Consider the following 23,096-nt stretch of genomic DNA (forward strand, 5'->3'; position numbering starts at 1 on the left):
ACAACAACAAAATTTAAGATCAATGCTCGATATGAATGGTAGCGGCTTCTTTATAGCATTCAGTCTCTTCTGCTTAACAGTCCTAATTTCATGCAAGAAGTGGTGCCTTACGCAAATGATAATCATTTTGGCATGATTTCAATTTTATTATACCCCAGTACAGCTGTAACAAAATATAAGCAGGCCTGTGGACTTCAGATGATTGTAGGACTAATAACAGTAAGACTCCATAATAGCGGATTCCAGTAGAAGACAATTCTTGTTTGTACGTACATGCCCAGCTGCGAGTTAATGGGTTTAGAAATGCAGTTTGTCTTCTGAACTGAGTTCACTCACTTGCTCAGGCCTACCTTTGTAATGTACATGCCGTGGCCTGTCTTTCTCCTAGGCCTCACTCCGATGAGCATGACATCACAACTATTTACATTAGATTTGTTTTAGCAGTCATGAGCAGGATCATGCGCATGCGCAGTTGAGTAGTACCTTCTCCTTCTCCTTCTCCTGCTTCTGGCTACAGAAATGTGGCTGTTGGCCGTGTAAGCAGTCACAGCAAGCTGGGAAGAATTTTACTGGAGTGCCCAAGCTGCCAGATTCATGCATGCGCAGCAAGCCTAGATCTAGGAGGGGGCGGGGGGCAAATCCATATTCTTGAGGGAAAAACCTTGTTTCACAAAGTGCCTAGCATCCAGTGCACATTAGTCTATAGATTATTCAAATAACTTTGGAACAGTTTTTGAACACATTCTAAGTTGATTTCTGAATGAATCATAAGCTGATTTGTGAATGCGTGCATAGTGTTCATGATTTCTGTAAGGGAAATCCTCGTCGCATGTAGAAACAAATTTTCCTACAGACAAAATGGGCTATATGAGCTGAGCTGAGCAGAGTAAGGCCGAATGGATCAATGCCAACCGCTGTCTGATTGTGTGGAGCACTATCTAGTATTGCCTCAGTTCAGAAATACCGTAGATCCAGGGCTGATGTGCAGAGCAGTCTGAGTTGTTATAGTGGGGAAGTGGGTAGCCTCCATGTGACACGTGTTTCCATTTAGTGATTCTGCTGTTTCCTCTTCGTTTAGTGCTCCCACGTCAAATGAAAACAAAACAGATTTCTATGGCCAGGAACTATCAAGTGAAGTAAAATACATTCACATAATTGCGGAAGGCTAAAAGGTGTTGTTAGTTTCAGATTTTATTTTATTCTCACCTTTCTGACAGTCGAGCATTAATTGCTTTGCAGAACTATGAAGTTATTTTTGTCTGTTTGCTAAAGAAATTTGCTTTTATTAATCTTTTCCGCTAAGGAAGAAAATATATTTGAAACAAAGTGTTTAATTCCACACAATGTTCGCTGCATTTAAAGTGCACATTTTCAACTTCTAGCACATATGGCATTATGCCATAATAAAGAACCAAGCATGAGACAACACAGTACTGGTACTCAAAGAAAATTTACATTCCGAAAACCACATTGAAAAGCATATCATCAGGTCGTGGTCTACTTAACTGGGAATCTGGACATATAGGTGCGCACTTTAAATGTGCACATGTTAGTATGGGTCACAGAATTCCAATGCTCTTGGAGTATCCTCTGATGTCTTGTTTCTTTTATGACATAATGTAAGGCCTTTTAATCTTTTACATGTACGAACATACGGGCTTCCTACGATATCGTAGCAGCGCAAGCACAGTGACACCCGTCATCTGGCGCTCTCTGGCAACTATAGAAACAAACCTATTTCTAACAGGTCGTGGGAAAGTATTTCGATTGGTGGTTTGAAAAGCGTTGCTATTAAAGTAAATTTCCTTTTATGCAAGTTGAACTATGTGGAAGAATGTATGATGAATTTCTTAAATCACAGTGTGTTTGACTCTCATTTAAAAATAAACATCTTTAATGATGAGCCATTTAGATCAATTTCGAACCCAGAAGATCAGACATTTATGTCGTTATTAAAAATTTTACTGGCACATTTGTGTGATACATCTTAAATTGTAATACGTGCATAAAAGACCAACATTATATGTGAAAGCTTTACTTTTTGTGTAACAACACTATGTATATTAATTTAAACCATTAACTTTTCTGTTTGTGTGTTTGCACTACGTAACAGTGGTGTTGATATTCGCTGACTGCATCACGTGTTCTAAGCTGTGAATACCCGCTATCATCGGCTGGCGAGATCGCGTGACACGAGCTATGACTGGCTTACAAAAGTGCATTGCGATCTTGATTTCAGTGCTTCGGAAAGTAACATGCGGTATTTGGTGGAATTTGAATTTATACTTCTGTAATACGAAAATGTACAGCGTACATGTTGCTGCACATCAAGGATCTTTCCAAAACATGTTTTTTCCCTGGATTCTATTCCTGTGTATAAAACCATAACCATTCAAAGTACTGGTAAGTTATACAGTTCTGAGAGAAAATTTACTGTCAGTTAATAGGGAAAAAGTATGTTTTCACCTGGGAGAAAATCTATTTTTAACTGGGAAATCTGGGAGAAATCTAGGAATTTTTTTCCTTGTCCATGTATACACACTGTGTGTACTGCTAAGACAATTTCTCCCTGCCACTATTACACAGCTATGCTCCAGATTCAGATAACAGGATAGGAGAAGGAAGGTTCTAGAACACTCAAACAAATTAGTAACAATCATACAAATGAGTTCAAAGTTTACTTACCTTTGCGACTAATTGAATATACAAGTCTGCAACACTGCTTGTAATAAGACACAAAAAAGGCCCTCAGTGGCTAAGTGTAAATAATTGTAGGTAAAATTCACAGTACATAGCAAATGTAACTACAACTGTCTGTTCACTTCTAAGAGTTTATTAAATAATGTTCCCTGTCGATCAGCCCTGAATGATGATCCGTGACCAAGCAGGTGAGAGGTGCTCTTGTATCTTCAGAGTAGGCTTCTGTCTGTTGTTGTCCAGTCATTGGTGGGTTATACTCGGCCGGTAATTGACAGAGGCAGAGTCGATATCTTCATCCTCAGCAGTGCAGGTGGAATTCGCGCAAGTGGTGAGTGTCTATGGCACTAGCACCAGCTTGCATCTTTGCACCTGTGGTGTTTTTGCTTTGGCTGTCTCTTGTTTGGATGGCACAGAACTGTAGCCATTTGAATGGCCTAAGTAATTCCCAGTATACAGTGCAAAGGGTGTGGTGCCAAATGGTATTGCTTTGCTGTGTCAGTTTAAAGTTACATCCATCAAACCCATGGCCATCTCACTATCAAATACTACCACTTTCAATGTCCTTGAGACCCCAAACCAACATCATAATTCCTCATACACCATACTCGCACACTGCATCTCCTATGGGGGAACGTATGTAAACAAATCTGACACAGCCCTGGGCACCTGCATGTGATCCTTATGTGCTGACCTTTTTGAAGGTCATTTAGAGGAAACATTCCTAACTTCCCAAACCTCTTGTCTGTTTCAGGTTCATTGATTGTATCATAATGATCTGGATTTGGGGCCAAGATGCCATATCCTCATTCCTACACCACCTGAACACCTTTCCTTCCAACCCCTTCACCTGCTTCTCCTCCACACACCCCCCTGCGGGTCCGGGGATTAGAATAGGCCCGAGGTATTCCTGCCTGTCGTAAGAGGCGACTAAAAGGAGTCCATCCCCCTCACGGGGGTAGTTAGCGCCTGCGTCCGGAGACGGACGATCTTCACGACCTATAATCGTGGTCCTTTTGGTTTTAAACTTCTCGTTTCTTCCTTCCTTTTGTTGGTCCCTTTCTTTGCTCTTCTCCACCTCACTGTCTTCCTTACTCTTTCCCTTGACTTCTCCTTGCCTTCTCCTTGCCTTCTCATTGCCTTTTTCTCCTTGCCTTCTCATTGCCTTTTTCTCCTTGCCTTCTCATTGCCTTTTTCTCCTTGCCTTCTCATTGCCTTTTTCTCCTTGCCTTCTCATTGCCTTTTTCTCCTTGCCTTCTCATTGCCTTTTTCTCCTTGCCTTCTCATTGCCTTTTTCTCCTTGCCTTCTCATTGCCTTCTTCTCCTTGCCTTCTCTGGTCTCCGCCTCGGCGTTTGAGACAGTCTGTCCTCTTTCTCCCTCTCTCTCTTCTTTTTCCTCTTCTTCCTTCCTCCCTGTGCGTGTCTGAAGGCCGACCCACGCGTTCGCACGCGTAGCCGGTGACGGGGTAACGCGTAAGTCCCCGCCCTGGGTAGACATGTAAGGCACGCGCGTACCCCCTGGTAAAGGCCAGGCCCGGGGAGGGGTGATTGCCTGAGCTGATACCTTCTGACCATGCCGATTGGTCCCTCCGTCTGTTTCTCGGGAGGTGTGACCTGAGGTGTAAACATTCACCTAAGGCGGGAGTGCCCTCTGAGAGGGTCCCCACAAGGAAGGAGCGCGCCATCGGAGACGCTGGCAATCATGGGGGATTCCTCCGCAATGGATTCTACTCCATCGCTTTCGACTTCGACCCAAAAACGGAAACGTGACCAGCCAACAGTGACAAAAGTACTACCGCCTGCCCCACAGTTCCTCGTAGTTTCTCGCACTGAGGACGGAAAGGATTTTTCCTCTGTCAACCCTTTTGTTATTCAGAAGGGCGTTGATGCCATAGCCGGATCTGTCAAATCTTGTACCAGGTTGCGTAACGGCACCTTATTACTAGAAACTGAGAATGCCTTTCAGGCACAAAAACTGCTTCGGGCCACCCTCCTGTACACGTTCCCTGTCCGGGTGGAGGCCCACCGAACTTTGAATTCGTCTCGTGGTGTAGTGTATACTAGCTCCCTCGACGGATTGACTGACGAGGAGCTTCAATCTTTCCTCGCTGAGCAGGGCGTGACGGCTGTCCATCGGGTCATGAAAAAGGTCAACAACGACCTTGTACCGACCCGGACACTCTTCTTGACCTTCGATAGTGTTAAGCTGCCATCGCGCATCAAGGCGGGCTACGAGGTTATTTCTGTTCGCCCCTATGTCCCGACACCTACGCGCTGCTACCAGTGTCAGCGTTTCAATCACACTCGACAGTCTTGTTCCAATGCGGCTAAATGTGTCACTTGTGGCAGGGATGCCCATGAGGGTGACTGTCCACCTCCGTCTCCTCATTGTGTGAACTGTCAGGGTGACCATGCCGCATCCTCCCGCGACTGTCCTGTCTATAAGGACGAACGTTGCATCCAAGAAATTCGTGTCAAAGAGAAAGTGTCAACCTCGGCTGCTCGCAAGCTATTGGCTAGTAGGAAGCCCACGCTGCTCCCAGCGGGGAAATATAGTACTGTCCTCGCCTCTCCTCGGACTACCCGGGAGGTCGCAACCCAGACATGCGATCTGACCTTCAGCACCACGGTCGTCCGTTCGGCCAGTGCTAAGATCGCGCGGTCGACGTCTCCTCTTCCTCCCATCACACCACAGACACCAGCCACTTCCTCAGCTTCTGCTAAGTCGAAGACACCGAAGTCAGATGCACGGTCCTTCAAGAAGGAACCATCCCGTGCAGACTTCCTCCGTCCCTCGACCTCCCAGCCTTCGACCGGTACTTCCACCAAACGTCCTTCCAAAAAGGCGCATAGGAAGCACAGTTCTCCTTCCCCGCCACGGCGCATCTCTTCTCCTGCGCCACCCAGCGGTTGCCGCCCCAGGCCGTCATCCGTTTCGCCTGGCCGCACCGCCGGTAGCCGTACATCTGGCCGTTCACCGGCGGAGGAAGCTCCCCCTCCCGGCCATCCTCCCGAGATGGCCGATGACCCTATAGACCCCATGGACGATGACTGTCCGCCTACTGATAGCGGCGGCAGTGCTCGCTCGATGCCAGGCCCTAAGCGGCCTTCGAGGTGACCCCTTCTCTCATCTTCCTTTTCTTACGATGGCACTTATTCACTGGAATATTCGCAGCATTCGCTCCAACCGAGAGGACTTGAAGTTGCTGCTCCGCTTGCATCGTCCGCTCGTCGTAGCCCTCCAGGAAACGAAGCTACGCCCATGCGATAAAATTGCCTTGGCACACTACACCTCTGTGCGTTTTGACCTACCCCCTATGGTAGGTATCCCAGCTCATGGAGGGGTTATGTTGCTGGTCCGGGATGATATTTACTACGATCCCATCACGTTGCACACCGGCCTGCAGGCAGTTGCCATCCGCATTACTCTCCCCACTTTTACGTTTTCCTTTTGTACCGTTTACACTCCGTCGTCATCTGCCGTTACCAGGGCAGACATGATGCAACTTATTGCTCAGCTACCTGCACCGTTTTTGTTAACTGGAGACTTCAATGCCCACCATCCCCTTTGGGGTTCTCCAGCCTCCTGCCCGAGGGGCTCCTTGTTAGCAGACCTTTTCAACCAGCTCAATCTTGTCTGCCTTAATACTGGCGCCCCTACTTTTCTTTCGGACACATCTCATACCTATTCCCATTTAGACCTCTCTATCTGTACTCCCCAACTTGCACGCCGGTTTGAGTGGTATGCACTTGCTGATACATATTCGAGCGACCACTTCCCGTGTGTTATCCATCTCCTGCAGCATACTCCCTCTCCGTGCTCCTCTAGTTGGACCATCTCCAAGGCAGACTGGGGGCTCTTTTCTTCCAGGGCGACCTTTCAGGATCAAACCTTCACAAGCTGCGATCGTCAGGTCGCACACCTCACGGAAGTCATTCTCGCTGCTGCTGAATATTCCATCCCTCACCCTACTTCTTCTCCACGTCGTGTACCGGTCCCCTGGTGGACTGCAGCATGTAGAGACGCTTTACGTGCTCGTCGACGTGCTTTACGCACCTTTAAACGCCACCCTACAGTGGCGAATTGTATTAATTATAAACGATTACGTGCTCAGTGTCGTCGTATTATTAACGAAAGCAAGAAAGCCAGCTGGGCTGCTTTCACAAGCACCTTCAACAGTTTTACTCCTTCTTCTGTTGTCTGGGGTAGCCTGCGCCGGCTATCTGGCACTAAGGTCCACTCCCCAGTTTCTGGCTTGAAGGTCGCGAATGAAGTCCTTGTGGCCCCTGAGGCTGTCTCCAATGCCTTCGGCCGCTTTTTCGCCGAGGTTTCGAGCTCCGCTCATTACCACCCTGCCTTCCTCCCCCGCAAACAGGCAGAGGGGGCTAGGCCCCCTGACTTTTGCTCCTCGAATTGTGAAAGTTATAATGCCCCATTCACCATGCGGGAACTCGAAACCGCACTTGGCCGATCACGGTCCTCCGCTCCAGGGCCTGATTCTATTCATATTCAGATGCTGAAGAACCTTTCTCCTGCGGGTAAAGGTTTTCTTCTTCGTACATACAATCGCATCTGGATTGAGGGACATGTTCCCGCATGCTGGCGCGAGTCTATTGTTGTCCCGATTCCTAAGCCGGGGAAGGACAAGCACTTGCCTTCCAGTTATCGACCTATCTCGCTTACCAGCTGTGTCTGTAAAGTGATGGAGCGAATGGTTAACTCTCGATTGGTTTGGCTGCTCGAGTCTCGACGCCTACTTACAAATGTACAATGTGGATTTCGTAGGCGCCGCTCTGCTGTTGACCATCTGGTTACCTTGTCGACCTTCATTATGAATAACTTCTTGCGGAAGCGCCCGACCGCGGCTGTGTTCTTTGATTTGGAGAAGGCTTACGACACCTGTTGGAGGGCGGGCATTCTCCGCACCATGCATACATGGGGCCTTCGCGGTCGCCTCCCTCTTTTTATTCGTTCCTTTTTAATGGATCGACAGTTCAGGGTACGTGTGGGTTCTGTCCTGTCCGACACCTTTCGCCAGGAGAATGGGGTGCCACAGGGCTCAGTTTTGAGCGTCGCTCTGTTCGCCATCGCGATCAATCCAATAATGGATTGCCTCCCAGCTGATGTATCAGGCTCCCTTTTTGTGGACGATTTTACCATCTATTGCAGCGCGCAGCGTACACGTGTCCTGGAGCGCTGTCTTCAGCGTTCTCTTGACCGTCTTTACTCCTGGAGTGTCGCCAATGGCTTCCGTTTTTCTGCCGAGAAGACGGTCTGTATTAACTTCTGGCGCTACAAAGAGTTTCTCCCACCGTCCTTACGACTTGGTCCCGTTGCTCTCCCAATCGTGGAGACAACCAACTTTTTAGGCCTTACCTTTGACAGGAAACTTAGCTGGTCTCCACATGTGTCATATTTGGCCGCCCGTTGTACCCGTTCTTTAAATGTCCTCCGTGTTCTCAGTGGTATGTCGTGGGGAGCGGATCGAACCGTCCTACTTCGTCTATATCGGTCGATCGTCCGCTCCAAGCTGGATTATGGGAGCTTTGTATACTCCTCTGCACGGCCATCCATCTTACGCCGCCTCAACTCCATACAACATCGGGGTTTACGACTTGCGATCGGAGCATTTTATACCAGTCCCGTAGAGAGTCTTCATGCTGACGCTGGCGAATTGCCGCTCACTTACCGGCGCGATATACTGCTTTGTCGGTATGCCTGTCGGCTACTGTCAATGCCCGACCATCCGTCTTATCGTTCCTTTTTTGACGACTCTCTCGACCGTCAATACGGGTTGTATGTCTCTGCCCTGCTACCCCCTGGAGTTCGCTTTCGTCGCCTCCTTCAACACCTTCATTTTTCACTCCCTGCAACCTTTCGAGTGGGCGAGGGCCACACGCCACCTTGGCTCCAGGCTCAGGTCCGTGTTCACCTTGACCTCAGCTCGCTCCCAAAAGAGGTCACCCCCAGTTCGGTCTACCACTCCCGTTTTTTGGAACTTCGTTCGAAGTTCATCACCATGACTTTCATTTATACAGATGGCTCTAAGACCAATGACGGGGTTGGGTGTTCCTTTATAGTCGGGGCACAAAGTTTCCAATACCGGCTCCATGACCATTGTTCGGTCTTCACAGCTGAGCTCTTTGCCCTCTACCAGGCTGTTCTTTACATCTGCCGCCACCGACATTCTGCTTATGTCATCTGCTCAGATTCCCTGAGCGCCATCCAGAGCCTCAGTGATCCGTACCCGGTTCACCCTTTCGTACACCGGATCCAACGCTCTCTTCAGCGGCTGGTGGACGTCGGTCCGCCGGTTAGCTTTATGTGGGTTCCCGGCCATGTCGGTATCCCTGGGAACGAAGCTGCAGATGCCGCGGCCAAGGCTGCGGTCCTCCAGCCTCGGACAGCTTCTTGTTGTGTCCCTTCGTCCGATCTTAGCAGGGTCATTTGTCGGCGCGTTGTGTCGCTGTGGCATGCCGATTGGGCTGCACTTACCGACAACAAGCTTCGGGCCTTAAAACCTCTTCCCGTGGCTTGGACGTCCTCCTCACGCCCTTCTCGGCGGGAGGAGGTCGTTTTAGCAAGGTTAAGGATTGGACACTGCCGGTTCAGCCATCGCCATCTGCTGACGGCTGCGCCGGCGCCGATCTGCCCATGTGGGCACTTGCTGACGGTTAGGCACATTTTAATGTCCTGTCCCGATCTTAACCAACTGCGCCTCGATCTTAACCTGCCTATTACTTTCGATGCCGTTTTAGCGGATGACCCACGAGCAGCTGCTCGTGTTCTTTGTTTTATCAATTTGACACACCTTGCTAAGGACATTTGATGAAGTTTTTTAATCCTATGCCTGTCAGTCTGTCTTTTATTGTGTTTTTCCTTTTAGTTGTTGTTGTCAACTTGTGGCTCGCGGTGCATTTTTAGAGTAGTCAGGGCGCTAATGACCATTGAAGTTGTGCGCCCTAAAACCACAAAAAAAAAAAAAAAAAAAAAAAAAATCCTCCACACAAATTGCAACCTTCCTAAATATTGAACTCCACTTCTGATGGCTTCGCCCACATCTGTGTCCACATTAAGCCCACTAACCACCAACCACCTGCATTTTGACAACTGTTGCCCCTCCTACACAAAGAGTCATTCCCATAGTGTCTGGATGCCCACAGATGACGTATCTGCAATAATGGGTTCTTGTGCCCAGTATGCTGAAGGTCTCATGAGGTCCCTCAGACAAGCACTATCCCCTCCCCCTACACATCTCTAAATCCCCCCCCCCCCATCATCTACCAAGAATTAGCTACAAAGGAGTGCAAACCCCCCCCCCCCCACCCAAAATCCTCCACTATCCTCCAGTATCACACTGGACAAGAGCAACTGAACCATATCCTTCACCAGGGCTTTGATCTTCTATAATCTTGCCTGGAAATGAGACATTGTACCTAACCAGGGTGTATACGACCCGGGAGATCCGGGAAACACCTGCGAATTTTTTCATCCAGGAGAAAACCAGGGAAAAACCCTGGATATTTTAGAATTCCGGGAATTTTTTGTTTTAGTTTTCAGTTAGATTTTTGTAATTTTGACTGGTAAGAACCGATACTCTAACAAAGGATATTACTTATCCCGCTACTGCAGAATAATACTTCAACAATACAACATAAACGAGAGAAATAAACGAAAATAACTTAAATTGCAAAGGAAATGTGCCATACACGACGACACACAGTGCTCATGCAAGTGTCTGCCAATTGAAAATGTGCCGAAGGCTTTAGGAAGACTATGCAGTGCTTAATAACAACAAATTGCCTCCAATGTACTGGGAAAAGGGGGCGCCATATTCATATTCTTGAGGAAAAAAATTTGTTTCATGAAGCGCTTAGCACCCAGCGAACATTTCTGTCGATTATTCATATGATTTTGAAACACTTCCCTGTTAGTTTTTGAATATTTTTGAACATATTTTAAGTTGATTTCTGAATGAATCATTAGTTGACTTATGAATGCATGCATAGTGTACGTGATGTCTCTGTCAGGAGAATCCTTGTCGCATCTAGAAATAAACTTTCCGCAGACAAAAGAGGACGGGGCTATACGAGCTGAGGGAGTAAAGCCGAATGGATGAATGCCAATCACTGTCTGATTATGTGGTTGTTTGGGTTTGCGAATGATCAGCATTGTTATAATTACTAGCAAAATCCATATATTCAGACTACCAGAATGGAAATAAACGACTGACAGGAATAAAAGGTGAGAAAGATTACGTACTATCTTCTCGGTGTATCCAAGAAAATGATATTTTGACAGAAAACTTTTGGCCAGATTGCTACACTAGTAAGGACCAGTAGTACAGTCTGCGGCTAGCAGCCCCGTAAGTTCTATTCTGGAAGTAATGCGGAAAACGTGTTGTTCAAACACGTAACAACGCCTAACCGGAAAATAATCGCAGTATAACTAAACCTGTTGTTCTGGCAGGGTTAGTGAAGTTAATCGGCGAACAAATTTTGACAGTGGCAGCAATAGCTACAGAACTGGTGATAAGATTGTTTATTAGAACGAGGAAGGAGAAGAAACGGGGACATCACACAAATTATGGAAGAATAAGACGATTCCAAATTTATATAAAAATTTCGTAATACTACTTTTCGATCTCATGCTTGAGAAGCTGGAGCGTATGAATGAAATGTGAAACTATTTCCTGACATAAAGCTTCTTGCTTGTAGTAGGCCTAATAGGCATTTGATATTGGTACTTGGTGGATTATATTCTGTCGTGTTATAAAAATGGCCGTTTATGCCAAAACAGTCTCGCTTATTTGGTGTTACAAAATTGCTGCCATATTAGAAAGGCCTATTTTGTTTTATCTAGCAGACAGTGACAAAATAAGAGGTGCATTCAAGTTCTAAGGCCCCCGATTTTTTTTTTTTTTTTTTTCTAATTAACTACTCACCCGAAATCGATGAAACTGGCGTTACTTCTCGACGTAATCGCCCTGCAGACGTACACATTTTTCACAACGCTGACGCCATGATTCCATGGCAGCGGCGAAGGCTTCTTTAGGAGTCTGTTTTGACCACTGGAAAATCGCTGAGGCAATAGCAGCACGGCTGGTGAATGTGCGGCCATGGAGTGTGTGTGTCATTGTTGGAAAAAGCCAAGTCACTAGGAGCCAGGTCAGGTGAGTAGGGAGCATGAGGAATCACTTCAAAGTTGTTATCACGAAGAAACTGTTGCGTAACGTTAGCTCGATGTGCGGGTGCATTGTCTTGGTGAAACAGCACACGCGCAGCCCTTCCCGGATGTTTTTGTTGCAGTGCAGGAATGAATTTGTTCTTCAAAACATTTTCGTAGGATGCACCTGTTACCGTAGTGCCCTTTGGAATGCAATGGGTAAGGATTATGCCCTCGCTGTCCCGGAACATGGACACCATCATTTTTTCAGCACTGGCGGTTACCCGAAATTTTTTTGGTGGCGGTGAATCTGTGTGCTTCCATTGAGCTGACTGGCGCTTTGTTTCTGGATTGAAAAATGGCATCCACGTCTCATCCATTGTCACAACCGACGAAAAGAAAGTCCCATTCCTGCTGTCGTTGTGTGTTAACATTGCTTGGCAACATGCCACACGGGCAGCCATGTGGTCGTCCGTCAGCATCATGCAGGATTGTGTGCACAGAACCCACAGAAATGCCAACTCTGGAGGCGATCTGTTCAACAGTCATTCGGCGATCCCCCAAAACAATTCTCTCCACTTTCTCAATCATGTCGTCAGACCGGCTTGTGCTAGCCCAAGGTTGTTTCGGTTTGTTGTCACACGATGTTCTGCCTTCATTAAACTGTCGCACCCACGAACGCACTTTCGACACATCCATAACTCCATCACCACATGTCTCCTTCAACTGTCGATGAATTTCAATTGGTTTCACACCACGCAAATACAGAAAACGAATGATTGCACGCTGCTCCAGTAAGGAAAACGTCGCCATTTTAAGTATTTAAAACAGTTCTCATTCTCGCCGCTGGCGGTAAAATTCCATCTGCCGTACGGTGCTGCCATCTCTGGGACGTATTGACAATGAACGTGGCCTCATTTTAAAACAATGCGCATGTTTCTATCTCTTTCCAGTCTGGAGAAAAACAGTCTGAGGCCTTAGAACTTGAATGCACCTCGTAGACGCAATCAGATCGAGAAACCACACCAGTCTTGAGTATTATCTGTATTAACAGCTTTTTCAGTATTGGATAATGACATTTCGATTTTTCATGTAGCAAAACGTTTGACGAACTTTGATGAGGTAATAGATTCTTTCGCAGAAAGGAAAGCACGCCATGTAAAGCTGTAGCAAGGTTAGAGAGAGAGAAATTCTAGGAGCTAAGGTTTGAAGAAATGTGTAATTTCTTGCTTAACTCCTGTCAGTATTGGTTTTATATATCCGATATTTAATTTTATGTCACGCAAAACAGCAAGTTATTAACTAATAGGCAAGAAAGAGTTCAGATTTTCTTAAGAGTTCTTGTTCTCTCAATTACAAATAATCCCGTCCGCTATTAATTGAGATTTTTTTTAAAGAGGGGCAGGCTGTCAAACGGGCAGACTGGGAGAAGGAGAGCCACCACAGGACGTTTCAATTTCCACTCTCCTGAATATAGTTTGGACGTGCGGTAGAAAAATGCTTTATGAAGAGTCGTGGCACTGCACTTTTGGCATACGTAAGACCAAATAATATGTCTTACATTTCCTCGAATACATAACAATCCATAGGACTGATAAGGGAAAATATACTTTCACCCGGGAGAAAGTGTATTTTTAACCGGGAAATCCGGGAAAAATTTGGGATTTGTTTTCCTTGTCCACGTATATACCCTGCCGACACACTTCTCACCCCACTTAGTCGTATTGTCACAGACTGAATGTCCTGGTCCATCCCTATACCACTCCTTCTTCCAAACCATTGGAAAGGGTGTCAATCCTTTGGAAGATCACTTGTAAAAGAAGCTATGTCATCAACCAACTCTATTGCCTTCACTGCTTAGCTTTTGATGTCTGTGTGATATCCAACCATCTAGATGTTCACCATAATGAATAGCACTACCCAATTGTGGCCAAGAACAAAGGTGACCACCTAGTGAATCGACATGCAGCTAAGCACAATATGCTAGAGTTCTGAACTAGACAGATAGGAGTCACCCATGCAACACAGTCTTTGCTTTCTGAACCCTCCTGGCCCCAATCTCTGCTAAACCTCTCTCCCCACACCCACCACTTAATGTTTTCCCCTTCCTCCTCCTGTCACCCCCTCCCAATCCAAGCCTCCACATCTTCAAGCACTGCACCTTGCTGGCTCTGTTACCCATGTGTCACATGCCTAAACTGTGCACCTGCTATCTTTCCCTCCTGCATATCCAGCCAGCAACTTTCTGCCTCACTCGAAGCTGCTAGCTACACATCCCCAACCCATCTTCTTGCCTCTCACCTTCTTTCTTTCTTTCTTTCTTTCTTTCTTTCTCATCCTCCCCATGTGACACAATCCTGACCCCGGTCCACCCTTCTTCTCCAGTGGATGGTGGGTGATGCAAAAGAGATTTTACCTTAGCCTGTAGAAAGTGTCTTTAATATATATCACCACAATTGGTGTGACGACATTTCCTCAGTGTTACGAATTCCCAAACAGCAGTCCTCACATTTAACATACCAATCTTATGATAAAGCCAGTTGGAGATGGGTATTGTCTCCTGAAACATGTTCCTCGCAAAATAATGTAAACAGAGATTGACTGGTAACAGCAAATCTTTTGACTTTAAAAATGACAGCAGATCTTACAACCCTAACTCTAACAACCATTTTATAGCGAATAAAATATAAACAATGAAGATTTTGTTGACCCGGATTTCTTGGCAACTTCTGTGAAATCACTGAATTTCGTGCAGGCATCCCTTCTCTTTAATATATTCATATTCACTAAGATAAGCAGCTGACTAAAAACTTTATGTAATTTGAATTTGAAACGAATTATGATCAAACATACCATGTGTCCTGTTTTAGAATGGCACAGCATGCAAATATTCAAATATCTCATGAAAGTACTTGGTGCAATAAATCTGTGTAACAATACTAAAATTGTGTATTTATCATTGACAATCAGTTTTGAATGTGTCACACATAAATCTCTCTCTCTCTCTCTCTCTCTCTCTCTCTCTCTCTCTCTCTCCCTCTCCCTCCCTCCCTCCCTCTCTCTCTCCCCCTCTCCCCCCCCCCCCCCTCTCATATATGAACCACATAATAAAAACTGATGTATGGGACCAGTTTTTATAGTGTGGTTCTAGATTTTGTTTTTAGCAGTTATGATTAAAATCCAACCCTATAAATTAATACTAGCAGTTAGATAACAAAATAATATCAATAATAAGTATGTAATGTTGAATTAACAAAACAAAAAACAGCTAAAAAAATCAGTCCTTTTACATGTCAGAAAAATTTTCTGTACAACTGTTTCACATGTAAACAGTTAAAAGAAAAATTGTCATTAGTGGGGTTTGAGTGTGACACCTAGGGTATGACGACCGCATATCCTACCAAATTACCCATGAGAGATTCGTGATACAATCACTGACAGGTATGGTTTTCTATGCTCCATAGTTCTGGTGTTAATTAAAAGTAACATATAAGCACGTTCTGCTGGACAATTGCACATAGCATGAACTAAATTGTTTTGGTTGATACTTTAATGTACAACCTTTGGTACCGATCTGAGTGCCTGACGTGTGGAGGTTAGGGTGTTAGCTGTAAATAGCTGAGACCAACAATGCATAAAGTCTGGTTGGAGTCCAGGCAGTGAGTAAGAGGGAGTATTGTGCATAAAATGGAATAAACAACTCGGGAGAACCCCAGGAAGCATACTATCGATGGTGTGGTGACATTATTTGAGAACACTTAATCGCCAATTTGAAGTTTCAAACAGATCTGTTTGTTTATTAAAAGAATCAATTGAGCTACTGACACTTGTTGTATTATCATTTAACAGCATAAACTGCTTTAAAATGAAAGTAATTGCTCCATATGGCACGAAATGTTAAGAATGTCATCAAAGCTGGAGTAATTGGAAAACTCATTTCTTCAAACTAACTTTTCCTTAAAGGGGCTTTGTTAAAAATGAAGTGCAATATAGTTGTTTTTAATGACAGGTTATGTGGGATTGCTAGAAATATTTGATAAAAACTGGAATTTCTTGGAAGTGGGTTTGTTAAAATAGGGTTGTGCTGCAGTTCAAAATTTCCTGAAACTAAGTTCTTATTTGTCGTGCATTGCCTTAGTCATCACGTGTGATTTACACGATCTTTATTAGTGCAGTCTCCTTTTTTTAAATTTGAGTTTTATTGTAAGCTCTGTACTCTCACACTGGGAGGGAAAGCATTACATGCCATAACTTGTGAAACTCATTGCCACTCTGACTTGCTGTATTTGCCCCAATTGCTCGGGTGCACTATTTATGTGTGTGTGGCCATTGTAACTGTAGTTGCTGTATAAATGCTTTAATTCTGTGATTTTTTTTGTATGGGGACACAGTAATTTTTCAGACAGGAGCTAAGGTTTTAACAGTATAAAATAACGCACAGAGAAGAATTTTTTTTGCCACAAATGTTAGGCTTTGCCTTTACATAATGTAGAACATGTGTAATATCCTGAAAATTTTTTAATGCAGTTGATATAAGCTGATAAATTTAAATTTACCATGTACAGTGTAAGCTGTAAAATTATTGTTGCATGTGCATGTGTAAAACTGTTCATCAGGGTGCGAGATGTTAAATAAACATTTTTTATTTCTGCGCACCAATGGAAGAAATTCATTCTGTTCCAGGAATGAAATGGAAAGATATAGAGAGGTGTGTCCATTGGATGTCACCATTTGCCTTAACCCTTCGTGAAGAAGGTGTTTTACAGTCAGGCATGTGGAATGATCCAGCAGCATGTGTTATTGTTGGTGACACTCATCATACGCAAACACATTCAGTTGACGTCAAGATGCTTGTAAGTATTCCTGAATTTGTGCTGTAAGTATGTATCTAGGCACATCTCTACATTTCTCATCTCCTCCTTGTCTAAGGTGTTTGTTAATCTGATGGTATGAAATGTTTGGTTGATGAGTGCATTTCACATTTAGGAGGCCGCCCAGCAGCGTTTACTCCAGATGGATATAGAAGCTCTTCCAGTGTCTACTTGCCTTTTGACGCCTCCGGCTAGCAGTAAGAAAACTTCAAAATATACAAAAGACGCAGGAAATTTTACATAGTTTTTTAAAACTGTGAGGACATGAAGTCCAAGAAGTTACGAAGCTGCAAGAATTCTGTGATCAGAGGTGTTTCTATTTTACCTGTGGCCAGGAAAAAGTTTCTCACTGTAGCTCGGCTGACGAATTTTATGGAATGATGACTTATATCTTTGTCAGACGATTCATTTGTACAACCGTATGAAGTTATAGAATACTCAGTCTTTTAGGATATGAAAGATATGTTCAGAAATGTAATTTTATACGTCTTTATAATGTTCGGTATTCTTTATGTTAATGAATTGTTTGGTTTTTTTTTTTGAAGTTTACTTGAATGTAACAAACACTAATTATCAATTAATCCTGAAGTACAATGAATTAAGACGGTGAGAAGCCATGGTGATGATTTCATGTCTAAACCTTAAAAGTTTTAACATTTCTTTCCATTATTAATAGCAGCAGGCATGTTGGTCATTTAAATATATCTTTACGCTTTGCTATTCTAGTCTGAAGACTTCGCTATTTAGCGTAAGAATGAAATGGTGTACCAGTTAAAGGAGCTTTTTTCCTTGTTAGGAATGCTCCTTCCCCATTCCCCCACCTCCTACAAATTTTTTTTATTGAATACAGCTTATATTCATTGCTGTATTTATTCAGAATTTTTTAAAAAATTGTCAGTGTAGCAGTATTTTCATCTGCGTTGATCAAATAAGACTGATCATTTTACTCATGAGTCATACTGCCATTTTTCATTACTGCATTGTGTGTCATAAATATAGTTGACTTTGTAAAAAAAAGAAAGTGCAGATTGCTTCCAGTTCACTGCCAAAAGTCTTGGTTGGAGGCTGTACTAATATACGCTCTGGTAGTGTGGATTTCAAACATTTGCCAACAGAGAGTTACAGAATGACATTGTCTTGTTATGGGTGTGTAAATAAGTGTAAATCATGATTTTGTCCAAATTAAGATAGTCAGGCACAGTTGGAGTTTGAGGTGTTTGGCCATTAGATAAGTTTTTGTTAAACTACTGGTATTTTTGTTCTTAAATTTTAAGTCTGAAAGTTATTGTGTGAAAATGTACATTTGCTGTTGATGTAAAATAAAGTACAGGTGACCCAAATTTAATGTGTTTGCATGTAAAAATTTCATGTATTTCCATATGAAACGATAAATTTTCATACTGTTTCAGACCTTGTGTTCATTACTGACACATGGTGATAACTACCGTATTTACTCGAATCTAAGCCGCACTTTTTTCCGGTTTTTGTAATCCAAAAAGCCGCCTGCGGCTTACAATCGAGTGCAAAGAAATTGGAAGTTCTGAAAAATGTTGGTAGGTGCCGCCACAACTAACTTCTGCCGTCGAATATATGTAAAGGTACACAGGCATGCTTTGTAGGCACAAAGATAAATACTGGCGCCAAAACCTCCGCGTCAGTAAATTAAAAAAAAAAAAAGGTGGAAGACGAGCTTTTTTCTCCGCCCTGAATTTCGACCACTGCATTTTCATTAATTATCCAACGAAGTAAATACAAATTCCGTATTGTTCATCTTCGAATGTAGCAGAATTTCAATGTACTGCGAAAATCCGACATGCAAGACTGTTTTGGATGTTTGTCAATATGGCCATCTCTACTTTCTGAATTTTTTCCTACCTGTGAGAAGAGATGGTTGCTAATAGGAAACTGATGAAATGTGAATCACATGCTGTATTCTCTTCACCATAGGAATAATACGAATATCAACATTTTGTCATGTATTCTTTCGTGTTTCCTGGTATCTCATTTAAATCCTGCCTGCCTAATAAACTACGAAACTAGAGTGCGACAACAGCAAACGCGGAAGAATATACGTATCGTGTCATGTTTATATTCATATTATTCTTATGCCTAATAGTGATACAGTCGGAAATGAAGCACGGCAACTGACTAGATTTTTAATTCTAAGATGACTCTAATTTCTGTGCAGAATTTGATGTACTAAAGAAGCGGTTGCAAAGATTTTCAAACGGAGAAACATTTTCGCCTAACTCTCGTTCAGAACATGTTCTATCATACGCAGTCTATTATTTGGTTCTTCTTGATCATTATCAAAGAAAGCAGCAGTGTAAGTAACAACAAATAGCAGTATCTTGCCATTGTTTCGCTAATGAGACGATTACTTTCTCTTTTTTTAAATTGTAAGCGGCGGTAGCACGCACAAAAGGAAGCCATGCCGCGAGCGGCGACAGGCCGTAAACACGCACTATCAGAATGCGACAAACAATGCGTGACATAGTACAGTAATGCATTTTCAGCTTAGAGTGACGCAAACACCTATAACAAAGAAAACAGCACTTATCAGATCAAAGCAAAATAAGCAATTGATTCAAACCAGACGAAGCACATGAAAAAGGAAGGGTACCCGTATAAATACGGAGGGAGCGCCCGACGCATAGCAATGGCTACCTGGTAAAGCTTAACTGCTAAACTTAAGACTCAAACCAAACTACTGTAGCTGTATCGTCATTCATTCGACCTAAATTGTGTCTCATATTACAATGGACCAACTTTGTTTCGATTTGGAGGTGCGGCCTAAAACTTTACTCTCCCCTTGAATTTAGAGTCTCAAATTTCCGGTGCGGCTTAGATTCGGGAATTTTTTTTTGCTTTATTTAGAGTCTCATTTTTCAGGTGCGGCTTAGATTCGAGTAAATATGGTATATAGTGGAGAGATTTAAACATGTTAGTTTTAGATGCACATAAGATACTAGCAGAGGTGGTGCCTGTACTACTTTGTTTACAATGCTATCAACTCCAGTAAGCAGTTGTGCAGTTATTTCTCTCTCTCTCTCTCTCTCTCTCTCTCTCTCTCTCTCTCTCTCTCTCTCTCTCTCTCTCACCCCCCACCCTTTGGAAATGAATGCTGAGCCAAATCCTAGTCAATCATGGAGTTGGAGGAACACTTACATGACCCCAGAAATGACCTGATATCGGTTAGGCTTTTGCAAAGATGCAACTTGGGTGTAGGCTCCCAGCCCTGAGAGGGAGGTGGGCTTGTCCCACTGTAGCTCTGCTCTCTTCATGGTCTCAGTTTTCAATAAAGTTCTTTGTGGACCCTGAAGTATTCCATACTGATACCGCATTATTTGGTTACATACAGGGTGACAATTATTTAAAATTTACAAAAAACTTAAATTTGTTACAAACTACAGTGTGCACACACTTTATTCAACAAGTAAACATAACGACAGATATTTGGATGTAGGTTATGATTTGTTCTGTATGCCTGCTATCGTAGGTGATGTGGCATAGGCAAATAGTGAAATTCTGCATGACCCACTGCAGTGTCTGAAAATCAATGCTGTTGATGACCTCCTGAATGGCTGTTCTCATCTTGGCAGTGGTTTTGCAGTTATTGCTATACACTTTGTCTCTAATATAGTCCTGCAAAAAAGTTGCATGTGTGCAGATCTGGAGAATGTGGCAGCCAATCGAGGCACTTGACAATGGCCTCTGGGTACCACAGAGCCAGAATGTGGTCCCCAAAGTGCTCCTCCAGGACATCACGCACTTTCCTGTTTCATGGGGGTTGAGCTCAGTCTTGCATGAACTACATCTTTTGAAAATCGGGATCACTTTGGATAATGGGAATGAAATCATCTTCCAAAACCTTCACATACTGTTCGGTAGTCACCATGTCGTCGAGGAATTTCACACAGATTATTCCGTGACTGCACACCACATAGTCACACGTTGAGGGTAAAGAGACTTCTTGATTGCGAAATGCGGATTCTCAGTCCCCCAATGCGCCAGTTTTGCTTATTGACAAACCCTTCCAAATGAAAGTGGGCTTTGTTGCTGATCCAATCCGTGGTCACATCAAAGTCCTGTTCCTCAATTCTGTGGACAAATGCTGGCAAAAACACAACTGCTGTTCCATGGCCCTTGGTGCTTAATGGCTGATGGGTTTGAATTTTGTATGGGAAGAGATGCAGGTCTTAAACAACAATTTGTCATAGTGCCTCTTGGTTGATTTCCACCTGTTGTGCTGCTCATCCGATCAATTTCCTGGAGCTGGTTTGAAACACAGAGCGTGTCTTCTGTATGTTTTCAGGCGTTTTCACCCTTTTTGGATGACCGACAATGACAACACTGTCATCACGAACACTACCTGTTCCTTCAAACTTGCAAATCAAATTCTTGATTGTTAGCACACTTGGACCAGTTGTATTCAGATTGAACTCGGTTGCAAACTTCCTTTGAGCTGCAGTGGGGTTGTTATTGCTCACATAGTAGGCCTTCACAGATGCCGTATGCTCAGACAAGCTGTAACGTGACAGTTTCACGTGCAAATGGCCGACAAGGTGCATGTGCGTACTAATTCCAATCATGCCGCATAGCCAACTGTGCAGTTTGAATGTCCTAACGCAGACAATACAGAAATTATGACTTATTTCATGTAGTTCAGTAATTGTCCCTTAAAAAAAATAATTCTAAGCCTCCTTACTGCAGCATGTAGTCATGTGTAAAATTATACTATCATTCATTAATTTACTCTTTTCTTTATTAGTTTAATGTAGATTGCATCCACCCCATCTTTCTTCTCTTTCCCCTCCATCTACTTTCATGGTTTTTTAAGTGGACTGTTTATCTGACTTCATTTCTCACTCTGCCCTTTGCATTCCTGGACTGAAGCCGGCAGTGCTTACCAATGTATTATCTCTGATTATGTCGTCAGACGCCTCCCCCCTACATCTTTGTTTCCTGTTGTCAACACACCTGGTGTGGGCTACAGTTGAGTGATTAAAAGTTCATAACATCTTTTAGCTTTGGTTTGTACATAATTTTACATCTGGCTATCAAAACATGAACATTTGTTGTGTGTAATTTGGGCTCTGAGATTGTCACACGCGCACAAAAACAGGAGAAATATCATCTTAGGTGTACAGTATTCTACAGAAATGTCATGAAATTGGAATGGTATTACACATTTGCTGAATAGACATTTCAGTACAAAAGTGTGCTACATATGCAAACATGTTTAATTTTTCAATGCATGCTGATGAGGTGAGTACTAGAAAGGAACATTGACTTCAGACCTATAAAACTACAGACACACTGAATAGCCAGACATCTACAGCCAGGAGGAACAGGTGGTTCTGTCATCTTGGGGTCAGAACGACCTGCCACTTCTTTCTAAACTTGCCCAATCCATTCCTCTTACTTCCCCAAGAAACAAATGAGTGCCAAAAGCTAGGATTAGTGTTTCGTGTGTATTGGCATAACTGGAACTTTGCTTCAGAAGGTAAATACTGGCAGCCATTTTGACCTGCAAATTTCATAACTCATTTAAATGCAAAAGATTACAGAAAAGTTTTGATTACTGAGACTTTTTCATGGGTGCAAATAAAAAGAAACTGAAATAGAGGAAAATATTATGGAAAGTGAAGAAGCAGAGAATATAGGAGATGATAAACAGAGAGAATAACTTGATGGTACTAAATGACCAATGTTGAAACAAGACTCCTGAGTAGATGGTACTGACTTCAGCTCTTCAGATGAACATAACATGACGAGCTATTGTAAATGGTATACAAAATAGGAGGCAGGTGAAATAATCTCAGGTTTCATGAAGAATGTAATAGTTCCTACTAGAAAGAAGGTAGGTTCTGACAGATAAAAGAATGACCTGTCACTTTCGTAATCAATAACTGGAAATTACTGACATGAATTGTATAAAGTGCAATGGATAAAGTGGTAGAAACTAATATGTGAAGAGTCAGTTGTCAAAAGGCAAACCTACATTCATAGCAGTGTAAATTTAGAGAAAGTGAGTGATAGTTGACTGGAAGCCCTCTTTGAGATTGTGTAGCAGGGACAAAATAAAAGGGGTGACAGGTTGTCGACAACTTGTACAGCAGACTGCAGAAAGATGTGAAAGTGAAGTGATAGGTGAGAAGGGAGTTAGATAAGGTAGCCTATCCCCAGTGTTGTTCAATCTGTGGGAAGCAAAATGTCGAATTTCTTGGTGGTTTCCTCCACAAGTGGGTTAAAGGACAAGGTGAAGAAAAAGATATTAAGATTTGCTAATGAAATTGTAATTTAGAGATGGCAAAGGATTTGGAAAAGCAGTTGACAAAATAACTTTCAATGGCTGAAGT

At 43.4% G+C, this 23,096-nt stretch overlaps 1 protein-coding gene across 4 annotated transcripts in view; it reads left to right on the forward strand.

Moving 5' to 3' along the window:
• LOC126191396 (G1/S-specific cyclin-E) overlaps positions 1-17,754 on the forward strand; it is a 149,955-nt gene extending 132,201 nt beyond the window's left edge. For all 4 annotated transcript variants that reach the window (XM_049932258.1, XM_049932257.1, XM_049932256.1 and 1 more), the window contains exons 10-11: positions 16,547-16,716; positions 16,850-17,754. In XM_049932258.1, coding sequence (XP_049788215.1) covers positions 16,547-16,716; positions 16,850-16,978 — 299 coding nt within the window. In that variant the 3' untranslated portion in view covers positions 16,979-17,754. The remainder of the gene's footprint in view (positions 1-16,546; positions 16,717-16,849) is intronic.
• The last annotated feature ends 5,342 nt before the right edge of the window (positions 17,755-23,096 follow it).

Source organism: Schistocerca cancellata, chromosome 6, assembly GCF_023864275.1.
Source record: "Schistocerca cancellata isolate TAMUIC-IGC-003103 chromosome 6, iqSchCanc2.1, whole genome shotgun sequence".
Taxonomy (NCBI): Eukaryota; Metazoa; Arthropoda; class Insecta; order Orthoptera; family Acrididae; genus Schistocerca; species Schistocerca cancellata.